This window comes from Cotesia typhae, unplaced genomic scaffold (assembly GCF_013202065.1).
Source record: "Cotesia typhae breed Kobodo isofemale line unplaced genomic scaffold, CoteBio_Ctyphae contig_83, whole genome shotgun sequence".
Taxonomy (NCBI): domain Eukaryota; kingdom Metazoa; phylum Arthropoda; class Insecta; order Hymenoptera; family Braconidae; genus Cotesia; species Cotesia typhae.
The window spans coordinates 244,787-260,000 of NW_027423769.1; the positions used below are offsets into that span (position 1 = coordinate 244,787).

The window sequence follows — 15,214 nt, forward strand, 5'->3', positions numbered from 1 at the left end:
TCAATATTTTATTTTAATTTAAAATTGGAAATTAATAATAATGAGACATAAATTTTAATCAAGTTTTTTTAAATTTTATTTTGTTTATTTATAATATACTATTAACTAAGCCATTAGATTGCAGATAAAATTCTCGTTGATTTTACATTAAAGACAAAAATACGATCTAATATTTACAAATCAAGTGTGTACAACATAAGCTTTTTTTTAATAATATTATCATTATTATTATTATTACTACTATCATTATTATCCCTTTAAAAATAAAACCTGACATTCGTCGCAATAGGACACAAATTTGTAAATAATATCAGTCCGATATTCATATTTAAAAAACACTGAATAAATATGACAAACAAATGTGTCCACAAAAAATAAAGTTTACTCCTTATTATTTGTTTTACATTGTGTCCAGATACAACGAACGGTATTAATAATAATAATAATAATAATAATAATAATAATAATAATAATAATATTATTAATATTAATAATGATAATAATACAAATAATTATTCCCCGTGAAAATAATAACAAACATATACGATATATAATAATATCTTCATTTATTTAATAATAATAATAATAATAATAATAATAATAATAATTATTATTATTATTATTATTATTATTATTATTATTATATTTATGGAAAGAATCTAGAACACTTATGATATATATTAATCAGTATATACCATCAGTTTGAAATATTAGTACATAGTTTATCTATTTACAGATGAATATTGCCTACAAGCTAAATTTAGCGATGTAACGCAATATTGTAATTATTAATAATAATAATATATATATATATATATATATATATATATATATATATATATATATATATATATATATATTTATATATTTATTTATTGTTATTCTTTAACATATTAATGATTTAATGAAATGTGTATGATGTATCCTATTTAAAATCGCGATTTACGTGTAATCAAATAATTATTATTTTTGTAAGTAATTAATCTAAAAATTATTAATTATAATTACGTTTTAATTTAAAACAAAACTTAATTATTTAACGGGATTACTTTTTAAAATTTAATGGATATTTAATATATTTTATAATAATAATAATAATAATAATAATAATAATAATAATAATAATAATAATAACCACTGGACTCTCGATAATAATGCTCATCATGGACAATTTTATCTTTCTTCTTCTTGTTATTATTTAATATATATATATATATTGTATTATTATTATCATTATTTAAAATTTATTTTACCATGCCTCGAATAGTTATATAACTTCTCATAATACATTTTTATTTTTTTTAATATTTTTCTACACATATTCATTATTTTTTTCATCGATAACTAGATTACGACCAACTTTGTAGATTTTAAGGACATTTCTTCCCAGTTTCCTCCACTTTTTAACATCAAAAAACATCAATAACGCTTCACAATATCAAAACAAATTAATTTATTGGATAATTAAAGGGTTGATATTTTATAAAAAAATTATTTTTCTCGTTAGAAGTAGAGGGGGCCTGAAAATCTCCTCAAAAGAAGGTCTTACTACGTTAATTATTGTTAAATAATACAAGATTGTTATAATTTTTATTCATTTATTCATTTTTGTTATATGCAACGATTACTGTTGATTTAAAAAATTCAAAATAGTTTTGGTTTTTATTATAAAAAGCATTGCGTATTAATTTACGTATTTCAAACTGATAAATATATAATATACTCATTTAACTGTCCATGTGAATAAATGTGTCTATTAATTTATTAAATAATAATTAATCATAAATTTTTATTTTAGAATTGTGGTAATGGAAAATACTCTAAATTATTTGAAATTTCTTATAAAAATTAAAGTGAACATTTTTTACTATATTTAATAAAAAAGAAAATTAAAAAATTAATTTTTTACATATAATTTTTTGTAAATTCCATTACCATTCACATTGGAAAAATTAATACATGCGGTACAATAAAATTGTAGAAGTTATATTTATAATTTTTTTATTTAAAAAAAAAAAATAAAATAAAATAAAATAAAAAGAAATAGAGTAAGAGTGAAATAGAACCTTTGTTTATTTATATTCTATAGGACGGTCAGAACTTTTTGCAATCATTCACTCTGCACCATTTGTTATTTTAAATGAAAGATCAGCAAAAAGATTTTAGTTAACTTAAATAAATAATATTCATATTTAAATCAAAAATATTTGCTCAGCTACATATCATTGTTTTCTTAATTTAATCATTGTCTCTTTTTTAAAAATTGTTTATAGTTTTATGTAGATGATGATTGTGATCAATTACTATTATTTAATTACAATAAATCAAACTAAATAACTAATTAATTAAAGATTTAATTTTTCCATCTAATGTAATTTTTATTTTAATCTAAAATAATAGATTGAATTAATTAATTAACCAATAGTGATGTATATATTAAATTTTCCATTAGTAATTATTTATTATAGGATCTAAAAATTATAAACTTATAATTACAAATTTATTTTTTTTTCATTAAAAAATTTTTAGAGTTTTAAACTTTAATTTTTAATTGCAATTAAATTATTATTACTATTATTATCATAATCATCATCATCATTATAATAAATAATAAAATGATTACATCAAATAAATGTTTGGCCTTCAATAGTATAATTATCGTAGCATGATGATTAACAAATATATTTACTGTGTATGATATGTTTTAAAGACCACAAAGAGATTCAATTTCATAAAACTAATAATAATAATAAAATTAAATTAATAAAAATACAAAAAAATATTTTTATTAAAAGTAGCAGACACCTGAAAAATTTAAAATATATCAAATGTCTGCTAATTGTGGTATCATTAATCAATAAGATAATATTCTGTGCTGAGCAGTGATAGTAAAAATTAAAAATAACAGTTAAATATATTTATAAACATAAATTTAACTAAAAAAAAAAAATTTAAGAAATAAATAACTTGGATCATTTAATTTTTTAGTAGTTTCCAATAAAATTCACTACTACATACGAGAACAGTATATATACACACGTTATGCACTGGTAAAAGATATAGTACAGATTACATGAGTTACATTAGTAGAATATGTGCAGAATAAGCTAAACATATTATAAATGATTGAACATAAAAATAATAATCTATCTATTACTTAACGAATGTGTTGGTTTATATTTTATTTTACAATCGTAGTACTGTTAACGGTTTAAAATTTAATTTCCAGGCCAAATCGATGAATTTGGACGGGGATTAAGTATGGGACAATTCGCGGTGGAGGCCAGATTAAAATCTAACAAGGAGTATATGTATATATTACATACATACACATATAATTAAAATGAATATGTAACTACGATAAAGGAATTTTTTGCAACGTTTTCGACACTAAACTCTCAAGTGTTATAATCATAATATAATAGTTTTTCTTTCAAATACTTGATAATAATAATAATTAAGTATGAGAGTTTAACTGATTTTTTAACACATGTCTCATACAACTTATTTATATCAATATATATATATATATATATATATATATATATATATATATATATATATATATATATTTATCGAGACGGGAAATTTAATGCCTTTTAAAATAAGCACACTAGCTCCACTTATTCTCTATAAAATTACACTCAAAAACCAAAAAAACACTGTGTGAATTTTTTTAAAAAAATTTATAAATTTAAAAAATAAGTAAAGCTAGCGGATACCTATTTTAAATAGAACGGCTTTTGTTTAAGTGAGTACTTGAGTAATCATTCAAAAGAACATTAAATTTCTAATCTTCCTAGCATTTATTTATACGTATATATATATATATATATATTGTATTCAAATATTTACTACCTGCATATCACAACATAAATTTATATATATATATTCATTTATTATATCAATATTTATTTAAATGCACATTCACACTTTATTTTTTTTTTATTTTTTTTTTTTTATTTTTTTTTTTCCCCATTGCAATTCGACTCATTCGTGTATTCGGCCTACGTAATTATAATAACACTGCGGTAGTAATTAGATAGTGATTGAAACTTTAAGCACTGTAGCATAACAATGTAATAATAATAATAATAATAATAATAATAATAATAATAATAATAATAATAATTAATGATTATCCAGAGAGCAGCTAGTCGATTACTAACAATAACTATTGATAGGCTTAGCGGGTAGTAGTAGTAGTTGATAACAAACAATAACTTGACAAAAGTTAATAATTGATGTTACTTTAAAAATAACGTATTCTCACTCATCTCTGGATTGTTATCTGAACGACAGTATCGCATTATAATCGCGTGCGACAATGATTCATACGAAGAAGAGAGGTCACTGAACTTAGCGTTATTACTATACGGCAAGGCATTTAATAATAGAGAGTACACATATTTTATAATTTGTCAGGCGTCTTTGTTGTTTTCGAGTACTCATCCTTTGTTCATTTATTTATTTATTTATTTATCTATTATTCATTATTCATTAACTGATGAGCATGCTTTGTATTTATCGCTCTTTTATTTATTTTACAAGCATCAGTGCTAGAGTTGTTATTATTATTTATTTCTTTTTTAACAAAACGGATTAATATTTTTTTGTCAACGTTCCGAATAAACTTCCAACAGCTGATGAGCAATTACGTCAATTCAAAGGCTTGTCATAATAAAAATTATTATTACTATTCTTATCAATACTTATTATTATTATTATTTATTTATTTATTTATTTATTTACTATACAGTTTGGCTCTGACGCTATAATTATTGGTTTTATTTTATATATAATAATATTAAATCGTTCGAACGATATTAAACGTTGATGTAATGGCGTTTCTCGATACTAAATCCATTTTATTATTTTGTGATAATAATATTATCTTTTATATATAATAATAATAATAATAATTATTATTATTATTATTATTATTATTATATTACAATAGTGTTGTATTGTATTGTATTGTGATGGTATGACAGAATCGATAAATAAAAGGTATAACAGAGTGTGAATTTGTTGCGTCGATCGCTGGTGGCTCCTTGACCGACGGTGAATTAAATAATAGCGTTAAATAATTAATAATTTTAGCTACATCGCTCTTAAGTTCAGTCACTAACGATTATACATACATAATCATATCATCATTTATCATTAAATTTTATAAACAATGGCTCAACTTGGAAATGTCCATCGGCTCACGTAATACGACCACGAGTATCCAAGGCAGCCAACATTTAGAGTATACAACAGGATGCTGAGCAGCAACTGCTTCCACCGCCTTTGCTCTTTTGTCTCTGATCTGAAATAATTCAATTTAATTATATAACATTGCTTAAAATAAATTTATATTTAATTTAAGAAATATAAATTTTAATCGATACTCTAATTTTATCATGTTGGTATCCACAAAATTAAAAACATTTTGTGATTCTATATTTGAATTTATGAATATTGCATTGGTCATTTAAATTATATTATCATATCAATAAGTTAAATTACTGTCTTGATAAAATTGTTTTTGTGGGTTATGACATTTTAGAATTAGGGCATCGATATATACATAGGTAAAAAGGAAGCGAGAAATAACTTGTTGGCAGGGTTGGAAAATTAAAAATTTAAAATCTCCTTCATTAGTCATTGTCATTATTCATTATTTCTTTATTTTTTTATTTTTTTATTTTTTTATTTTTAGTGAAATTTTTAGCACCGATCCACCGTGAATCCTGGCAGCTCCTATCTGATTGTTCACAGTCCAAACAACCCAGAAAAGGTAATTCATTTTTATTATTTGGAAGAAAAAAAATTTATCTTTTAGTTTTAAATGAATAACTTTTGTGTGATAAAAATAAAATAATTATCTTTAAATTAATTAAAAACACAAAAACTCACGGACAAATGAGGAAGAAAAGAAGGAAGGGAGCTGGAGACTTTTGTCGACAATTAGTAATAATCATCGTCATCATTGTCACGAGGAACGAACATGTAATCACCGTTAGGAAGGAGACCTGGTTGTAAAAGGTTTTGGTGGTAAAAGAGTTTAGAATATAATAGAAGGATATTGTTTGGATTAAAAACAATGACGTTATATGTTATATGATTAATCAGCGTTCTCTACTCACCTTGGGAATTAGGTTCAGGAAGATTTTCTCGAGGAACCAGATGCATAACTGTTGTTTTTCCAAAAGGAAGCCCCAGCGCACCAAGCGTAACATTGCTGTGTAAAAAACGACCCTGGTAAATTAGTCGTAAGATTTCTGCCTTTGCCACGGCCTCTTCCGCCCAATCTGTAACCAATCGTAAGTATTAATACTCATGTCTGTGATTTTATATTTTTCTAACATCTGCTGTTTTGTTTTTTCAGTAAAAAAAAACTAATACACGTTGAAAATCCAGTTAAGTATTAAAGTTCCGTCGCAATTTAAATATATAAATGTAGAATGTTGAATTTAAACTACAAAATGAAATACCAAGAGATTAAATGTTTAATTAATGCATGAACTAAACAACTGACTTATCATATATTATTTTATACAGCGGAAAATTATTTTATTACTTCAGTACAAGCTCAACAGATTTTTTAATATTTTCACTTTTATATATTCTTTCATCCTCTTGAAAGTACTTTCTCACGTCATAAGCAATGCTTTTATCAATACACAACTACAGACAAAATGCGACAGTTAAAAATATACTTCCTTACTGCGAACTAATAAATTAAATTTACTCATAAATTATTTTTTTTTTTTTTTTTAAATTGACGAAAGAAAGACAAATTTTCTAAAATTTCTTCTCCACAAGACAATAATAATATTTAAAATTTAAGGACACTATTTTATATAATTAAATTTTATTGTAGGATAATGTGGGTCAGTGGAGAGAGATAAATAAAGGTGATAAGTAATAAGAACACACCTTCCGGCCAATTTTCAAATACATGATGAGCTATGTCTCCTGCAGAGTCGTTTGGACTAAATAGGAATTCTTTTGTCTTACCACTGACAAGAATTAGACGTAAGTTTATCTGTAATCATAAAAATATTAAATATTTAATTACTTGTTATCTTACAATAAAATACAAGGTAAATATTTTTATTCGTTATAATAAAATTCTTTGTTGTAAAATAAAGTCCTAGAAATTGATAAACTGTTGAATGAATTAAATTTTGTTTGATCCAGCAAGCGGAGGAGAGCTGAAGTAGTAAATTTATAAATGAAAGATAACGTGAAAATTAATTCAGAGTGTGATCCTGCACGTTCCATAATAATTTACATAACAACCCTGGCACATTATCACCCAGATGCACACACAGTGTAATCAATCACTTGTCGAGTGAGCCAAAGGATCATCTTTAATCGTCAACACCGTGATAACGATGAAAAAATATAAATAATGTAGGTCACCGTACGGCTATCGATAATATCATCAAACTTCCTCTATCTTTTGTTTATTTATAAATTTATAAATTGAAAAAAAAAAAAAAAAAAGGAAAAAAAAAAGGAAAAAAAAAAAGGAAAAAAAAGGAAAAAAAAAACATTTTAAGATTTTACCTTGTGACACAATGATTGTCATTTTTTGCTGATGAATGCAACAACTATTAGAAGTTAATTGTCGACGGATGATTTAATGGAATGATGATGATAACGAAAAGTCATGAAGCTATAAAAAGTAAGTTATGTGGACGACGTTGTTGCAGATTTAATAATTCTAGGTCATATCACATGAAGCGAGCAAGCAGTACAAGTGATTTTGTGTCAGGGTTCTCACCAGTTAGTCCACAACTGATGACTCTGAACATTATTCAGCTTGATTTATATTAAATTGTTGATAGGACTTGTTATTTATACTTTTATTCAGATCACTCGGATAGTAGTTACAAGTTTCGATCTAATTAATCAATATTCAATAGCAATGATGGATTTTATCATCAAAATGGCTGTGATGATGAACTTGGGAAAGACATAACATCCACTGGGGATACAATAAATAGATATATATCAGTTTACTGCTATAGCAATAATTTCAATTGATGTTATGTCATCAATCTTTGAATGTAATTCATGTATACGCTAGCCTTATCATTGAATTTTTTCCATTGTCATTATAAATAGTTGTTGGGTTATTTATAACCAGCTCTTTTGTAATCGAATAATTATTATACCAAGTTTATTATATTATCAAGTTAAAAGTTGATAAAAATCTATCAAATTAGCATTATTTTTAGTAACTATTTATCAAAGTTTACTAAAAACAGTCGACAGCAACTGTAACTGAAGGGTCAGAGCAGAAAGTTTAAGTGCGAAACAAAAGTTTAAGTTAAAAATGGTTTACAGGAAATGTGAGCTTTCAGCAAAAATATATATTAAAAAATGTTATTGTTGTTTGTATAACTTTATGTTGTATTTACCTTCCAAATAATATTCCACAATTTTAATATAAACCTTTATTTGCAGTAAGAAAACTTTACCAGAATGTTTTTTTAGTTTTTAATTAATGACTTCATTGCGGTTAAAATTAAAAAGGTTTTAATTTCGTAATTAGAACCGTCTGGATGAAGGAATGTCAGTTAACGTTGTGTCCTATTTTTTTATATAACAACTTTATATTTTATGCACGCATAGAAAGAGAGCTATATATATATATATATATATATATATATATATATATATATATATATATATATATATATATATATATATATATATATATATATATATATATATATATATTCGTTTTTAATTACGAAATAACTATTATTTAATCTCTTAAACTTTCAAATTATTGGTTTTTGATTCCTGTAATTCTGCTGCTCTTGACATCAAATTCCAAAAATAAATAATAATTTACTCATTCATTTTAATTCATGTCCAAGTAATTAGAGCTTTCAATTATTAAATTACAGTCAATCAATAAAAATTCAAGTGAAAGATAAAAAAAAAAAAAAACAATGACTTAGATATTTCAACTAGTTTATAAATTTATTATTAGAATCTGATATCAGTGGAAGTACATTAGAAGATATTGATAATTATACCAATAGACTTATCGTTAATTCGGATTGACCGAGTAATAGTCGTTAATTGGTGTTGTTATGCGTTCAATGTTAAATGCGTCACGGCATGCCACGGGTCAAGGAGAGAAGTCAAAAATTAAAAAAATATTTATAATAAATAAAGAAATAAAATAAAGAAAAGGAGAAGAGAAAAGCACTTAGACAAAGTACATTTGAGAATATAGATTTAAAAAAAAAAAAAAATTGCAAGCGTGTGCTCACCTTGACTCGACATTAGGGACTCATAATACAAGAGATATAAGAGGATAGCGGAATCAGAGTCGGTTGTACTGTAGGATCGACCAAATCCAGGTCATTGGGACATTTACAATGTGCATATGCGCACGCGGACTAATACTTACGGGCACATCCCTGCAACAGCAACAGCAACAGCAGCAGCAGCAGCAGCAGCAGCAGCAGCAGTACTACCACCACTAGCTTCGCCACCACCGTCAGTTATATTATATACTTTTCAGACACTCCCCTAGAGACAGGATTTATCTATCATGGTAGATGTTCCTTTACTTATTCCTCAATGACTTTGAGAAGCCAAAACTAACGCTGAACTTGCTCGAAAACGATACCCAGCAGTATAGTACGCTGGATAATTCTCTCCATCACCAAGGACATCTAATGGTTTGTTTATGCACCTAGCACCTTGTCCAGGAAGCTCAACTCGAGGGAAAAAATCGGTAAGCTTTTTAGCAAGGTTCCTACTACTACGAGACCCAGATTAACACTCTCTATTCTACTGTAATCTCTGATTCATTTATTTATTATCTTTTTTCTGACAGATGGACGATTTATGGGGCTTGTACAATCATTGTTTCTTCTGATATGACTCATAAACAGTTATCTAAATATGATAATTTGTTATTACCACTCATTTTTAATAATTTTATCATAAAAATAGTTAATTGGGTTTATTCATAAATAGACTTTAAGTAAGTAAGCTAAAATATTATTTGTAAATTTGCTTTTATAAGGAAAAAATGATCACTAGAGTAAATTTAAAGGATTTTTATAGAAGAATATAATTGTCATAAAGTAATAAAATTAAAAAAGCGGTTTGCCTCAGTGGCTTAATCCCGGAAAACATAATCGTGTAAATATACACTGTACGTGGGATGTGCAATAAATTAAATCCACGTGTATTCGATAAAACCTTACACTGGTGTACACAGCTAATACACGTGCATAATACATATAACATAGAAGATAGAACGAGCCAGCGATTACGACGAGTAAACATAATTAGCAAACTCTATGGCTACAACTACATCTATATATCTACTATATATCTACACATCTACAGGTACGTGAAATCCAATATAGTATTATTTTGTTGTAGCTGGACTTTACTCATCGTTGATAAAATCCTAAAGAAGCTAGAAACAACGAAGCCATACACTGGCTATATTAGTATCGAGCTACCCGGTGACCATTAACAAGGTACACCTTGTATTTAATCATTTTATTGGATTGACCGACATATCTGTTAATTTCATTTTGCTCTATAGGTAATTGTCGTGTAGAATTTCGTTGATGGGGTTGCTTATTTTTCTTCTTTTTCTTTTTCTTTATCATCTATCATAGAATCATGAAAAGACCGAATTAAATAATAGAAAAAGTGTTTGAATATAGAATAACTCGGATATAGTCTTGCCTTTGATGTGTATTGTAGAGTGTAAAGTCGTGCGTCACACTACACAGGCATATCATTGAACGGCCTTAATACTACTCGTGACCTATCGATGTGAGACCCACCCGCTACCTGGTTACCTCCTTATACCTGGCTTGCTGCTTTGTTTTCCTCCTTATACTTCTTGCATTACTCATATCTAATATCGATGATATTATATATTGTATATAACATCCTCACATATTTATCATTTAACATTCAACATACATAATCAACGACAAATCCAAAAAAATACATTTTCAATTTTATTTTATTGAATATTAACAAATCTTTCTATCATTGTATCATCAAATTTCTAAAAAAAAAAAAAAAAAAAAAAAAAAAAAAATTGTGGTTTTCCACGACGAATTTTTAATAATATTAAAAAAAAAAATAAACGATTTAATATTTAATACTCTGAAAGATTGTTTTGGGCTATTCCGAAAAAACCTCAGTCGATTTGAACGGCTCGGATAAAAGTCACCCGCCCGGATGGGATCTATTGTGAAAAAAACGATATGAATTCCAGGCAAACAAAATTTAGTAGGTATGGGCGTCGATCAAGAATCAAGAGTGACTCATGCGTGGGTAGAGAGACCCAGTATCCAGTATAAGTAGTTACGGCAACAATTAAGCTGTTGATGACGGCTTAACGCGATAGACCGACTACATATACAGCTACATTGTGAGATTCAGTAGTTTATTTAGAAGCCAGTCTTCTGTTAAGTTGTTCTCTGGTTCTCTGGTTATTGCTGGTATGCCGCCGACACACCCTCGGGACATTTAAGTTTTACCCCAAGGGCCTTTCTTCAAGGCAACAGCTGCTTCGCTTTTCTCATGCTGTTACATACTGTCCTGATTGCTGTTACTACAAAATCTGTACAATATCTTATATTCCTTCTTGCTTCTTCTTCTTCTTCTTCTTCTATTCATGTCTACACGCCATACAGTGATAAATATTGGGAGATAAATAATAGAGGAAAATTCAATGCCCTACAAGGGAGGAACACTAGATGGGAATTAGAAATAGGGGCTATTCAAAATCCCTAGTCGTCAGTCGTTTGTCGGTCATTGACATGGTTGCTCTCTTAGATTGACTATTCAAGTTGGGATGGGAATTAAAATTAAATGGACAAGGGAGAATACATGTGTATGCTCAAAAAAAAATTGATTTATGAGAAATCATTTTATAAATTTCACTGTTTTAGATTTAAAATTAACTAGATCAAACTTTTAAAAATAATCTTGCCTCAAAATTTTATCTCTCGAAACATTATAATTTTTTTTATCAATATATTCTATTTTCAGAGCTCCAACAAACTAAAACTTGTGGGAACAAGTAACAAATGTGGGTGTGGTGATGCAGAGGCTGAAGAAAATAAAAGGAGACCCGACCCAACTATACTTTGCTACCATACTACTGCTGACTATGATTATGATGATGATTAGGAGGATAATGATGATGATGAAGAAATGTAATACAGAATACAATAAAGTTAAGTAAAATAAGAGTATATATAATATAAAAGAATAAGAACAAAGAGAATTAATGTGTGTGTGTATATATATATATATATATATATATATATATATATATATATATATATATATTATATATATATATATATGTATATATATGTATATATATGTATATATATATATATATATATATATATATATATATATATATATATATATATATATATATATATATATATATATATATATATACGTGGATATATAGATGCTGGTGCTTGGTGGGCCCACCCGGCCAGAGTAGAGCGTACTTGCCGCAACCCGTCTGACACAACCCCTGCTACCCCCCCCCCCGATCCTACAGCTCCTACAGCTCCTACAACTCCTACAGGATTCTAAAGGATTTTCCTTCTAGCTGGACGATAGAGTGATCAACTTTCAGAAAATTCCCTCAAATGTTCTTCATTGTTGTCTTCTTCAAATTCTTTCGAAATTTTACATTCATGTGTTTAAAGTTTCGAAAAAATGATGCAATTAAAGTTTCTTCAAAGTAAGGATGGGAAGATACTCAAGCTCAGGTTTCACAGCGTTTCAATGATGAAACTCTGCATATAATTGCTTAATCATGATAGAAAAATTGGGTAATAACTTGCAATATGAATACATTTTGGAGGTTCGATAATATTTATGTTATCCTGAGAAAAATAAATGCTTCTTTTGAGCAGAGTCTAAAAAACTTCTTAATAAAAATTTTTCTATCTTGATGATACATTTATTTTGTTTAAAGAATAAGTCAAATTGATAAACATAGTTTTCTAATTCAAATACAGCTTTTTATCTTATTATTATTTTTCTATTGAAATTCTTTTCTAAAGAAATAAATAAATTAAAATGGTTAGCTCCTAAAATTTTTTAAACTAATCCTAACTTTTCTTTCTATGTGACTAATAAGATTAGTATTTCGTAGAGAATGATCCTTCTGACAAATATTAACAACTCCACAACCGGTTGTAGTAGAAAAAATTCATATATATGCCGACCAACTTTCAACAGATTAAGCTTTTAAAAAATTATACTGTTCTACAATTAAATTTTTTTAAAAGATATTTAAAAAGACTGGTCAATATAGTAATAAAATTGATGAGAATTGAGTTTATTTAACGGTTGAGCTTGAGAAAAAATAATAAAAAAAAAAAAAAAAAAAAAAAACAGCCGACAGACTGGCCGAAATTTTGTGACAGCTGTATGTCAGGCGTGTGACGGCGATATGACGGGACACATGGTTTATTATGGTACCGAAATTGAAGTTTCCGGAATCTCGCGTCAATTGTACTTTTTTTCCTTCAAGCTAGCCGTATCTACAACGTTCAACTGATAAAAATGATATTTATTTGAGTGGAGAGCTCGAACAAAACTCCTATCTAACAATTGGCCGAAGCATTTTATTTTTAAACGTCAGCTATTGCGTAAAAACTTAAATGATTCATATCTCCCTGCGAATTTATACTTTTCTTTAATCCGATTAATAGAACAATAAAATTCAGAAGAAAAATTTTATTCATTCAACTACAAAAATGAAAAGTTGATCATTTCGACGCAACAGTTCCAAAAATATTAAACTCTGGATATTTATTTATATTTTACGTGCAGTAACTTTTGAACTTTAAACATACGTTATGCATATATGTATCATTGAAGAAACCGGAAAAATTTATATTTCATAGTTGGCTCAACATATGTACCGTAATAATTAATACTGATGCAGCATAATGAACTTGGTTGCTGAGAATAATGTAACAATATCAAAACATTGACCTTGAATTAATCAAGTTACCATGGTACACTACTTAGCATATGAACATTGAAATCGATTTCTAATTACCATACGATTGATTTACAAACTGACCAGCCTGTCCTCTTTAATTTGATTTTTTCATTAACCCATTAGCATTATCATCATCATCATCATCATCATCATCATCATCATCATCATCATCATCATCATCATCATCATCATCATCCGTTCTGGTGGTGGTGCACTCTGTTACGTTCTGTTATGTGAATATTTGCCATTCCCTCATTGTTGTGTAACTACTATGTACTAATGATACTAATTTTGTCATTGATATTAAATCAACTTAATTAATTTCGATAGCTTTTCGTTAATATAATTTAATTAGTTTCTATAATGCTTCATTGTTATTTATTAATATAAAATTTATTATTATGCTGTTCAAATATAAACAAAACTCAGAATTATAAAAATTGTGATAGATATTAATTCTATGTAAAAAAATTTATTAAAAAAACTTTTTGTTATTATTATAAAACTACTGTTGTATTTGTTTTTTGTAACAAAAAACTTATTTCAAAAAAAATTGAGTAGTTCTGTATGCATCAATATGCAAGTTATTATGAATAAAAAAAAAAATTTATGACGTAGAATGTTGTTTGCGACTAGAGTATAAAAAATTTGAATATTTTAATATTATATATGTGATGCACGTTGTTCGGGATTGAATTTGGAAACTACTTTCTAATGAATTGTATACGTTATCTAATACAATAATATTCCATCACAATCACATCAGTATTTTCAATAAAAAACAATAAACTGTTTTTCTTTCGGGTATCATTATAATTGTTGTACTTTAGGTATTCAATCTAAGTTTACCTTGGGAAAAAGTTTTAGATTAATGTTGTTCAGTTTATTGAGAATATTTTGCTTATAATAAAAAGCTTTCAGACTAAAAAAATTCCGCCCGTAAAAAGTTAATGGAAGGAGTAAGTAAAAAAACATTAAGTGCATACTCTATTTTCCGTGTCATGCGTGAATCAATATCAGGTCTCACGAATTTTTTCAATACGGATATATACTCTAGAAAAATAATGATATTCTATTATTAAAAAAAAAAAAAAAAAAAAAAAAAAAAAAAAGAGGTTGGAAATAATTAAAATTTTCCAAGATTATATTATTAATTATAATTGAATT

General features: G+C 26.6%; 1 protein-coding gene and 1 long non-coding RNA gene across 2 annotated transcripts in view; one reads left to right on the forward strand and one right to left on the reverse strand.

Annotated features, from left to right (window-relative positions):
• Window positions 1-52: 52 nt before the first annotated feature.
• Ubl3 (ubiquitin like 3) overlaps window positions 53-15,214 on the reverse strand; it is a 17,083-nt gene continuing 1,921 nt past the window's right edge. The window contains exons 2-4 of the mRNA XM_074251926.1: window positions 6,928-7,036; window positions 6,135-6,299; window positions 53-5,314 (exon numbers count right to left, since the gene is read on the reverse strand). Of these exons, the coding sequence (XP_074108027.1) occupies window positions 5,250-5,314; window positions 6,135-6,299; window positions 6,928-7,036 (339 nt within the window). The 3' untranslated portion in view covers window positions 53-5,249. The remainder of the gene's footprint in view (window positions 5,315-6,134; window positions 6,300-6,927; window positions 7,037-15,214) is intronic.
• Window positions 9,072-12,346, forward strand: LOC141533183 (uncharacterized). The gene is made up of 3 exons (XR_012480192.1): window positions 9,072-9,757; window positions 9,860-10,380; window positions 12,055-12,346. It is a non-coding gene; the product is annotated as an uncharacterized LOC141533183 (long non-coding RNA).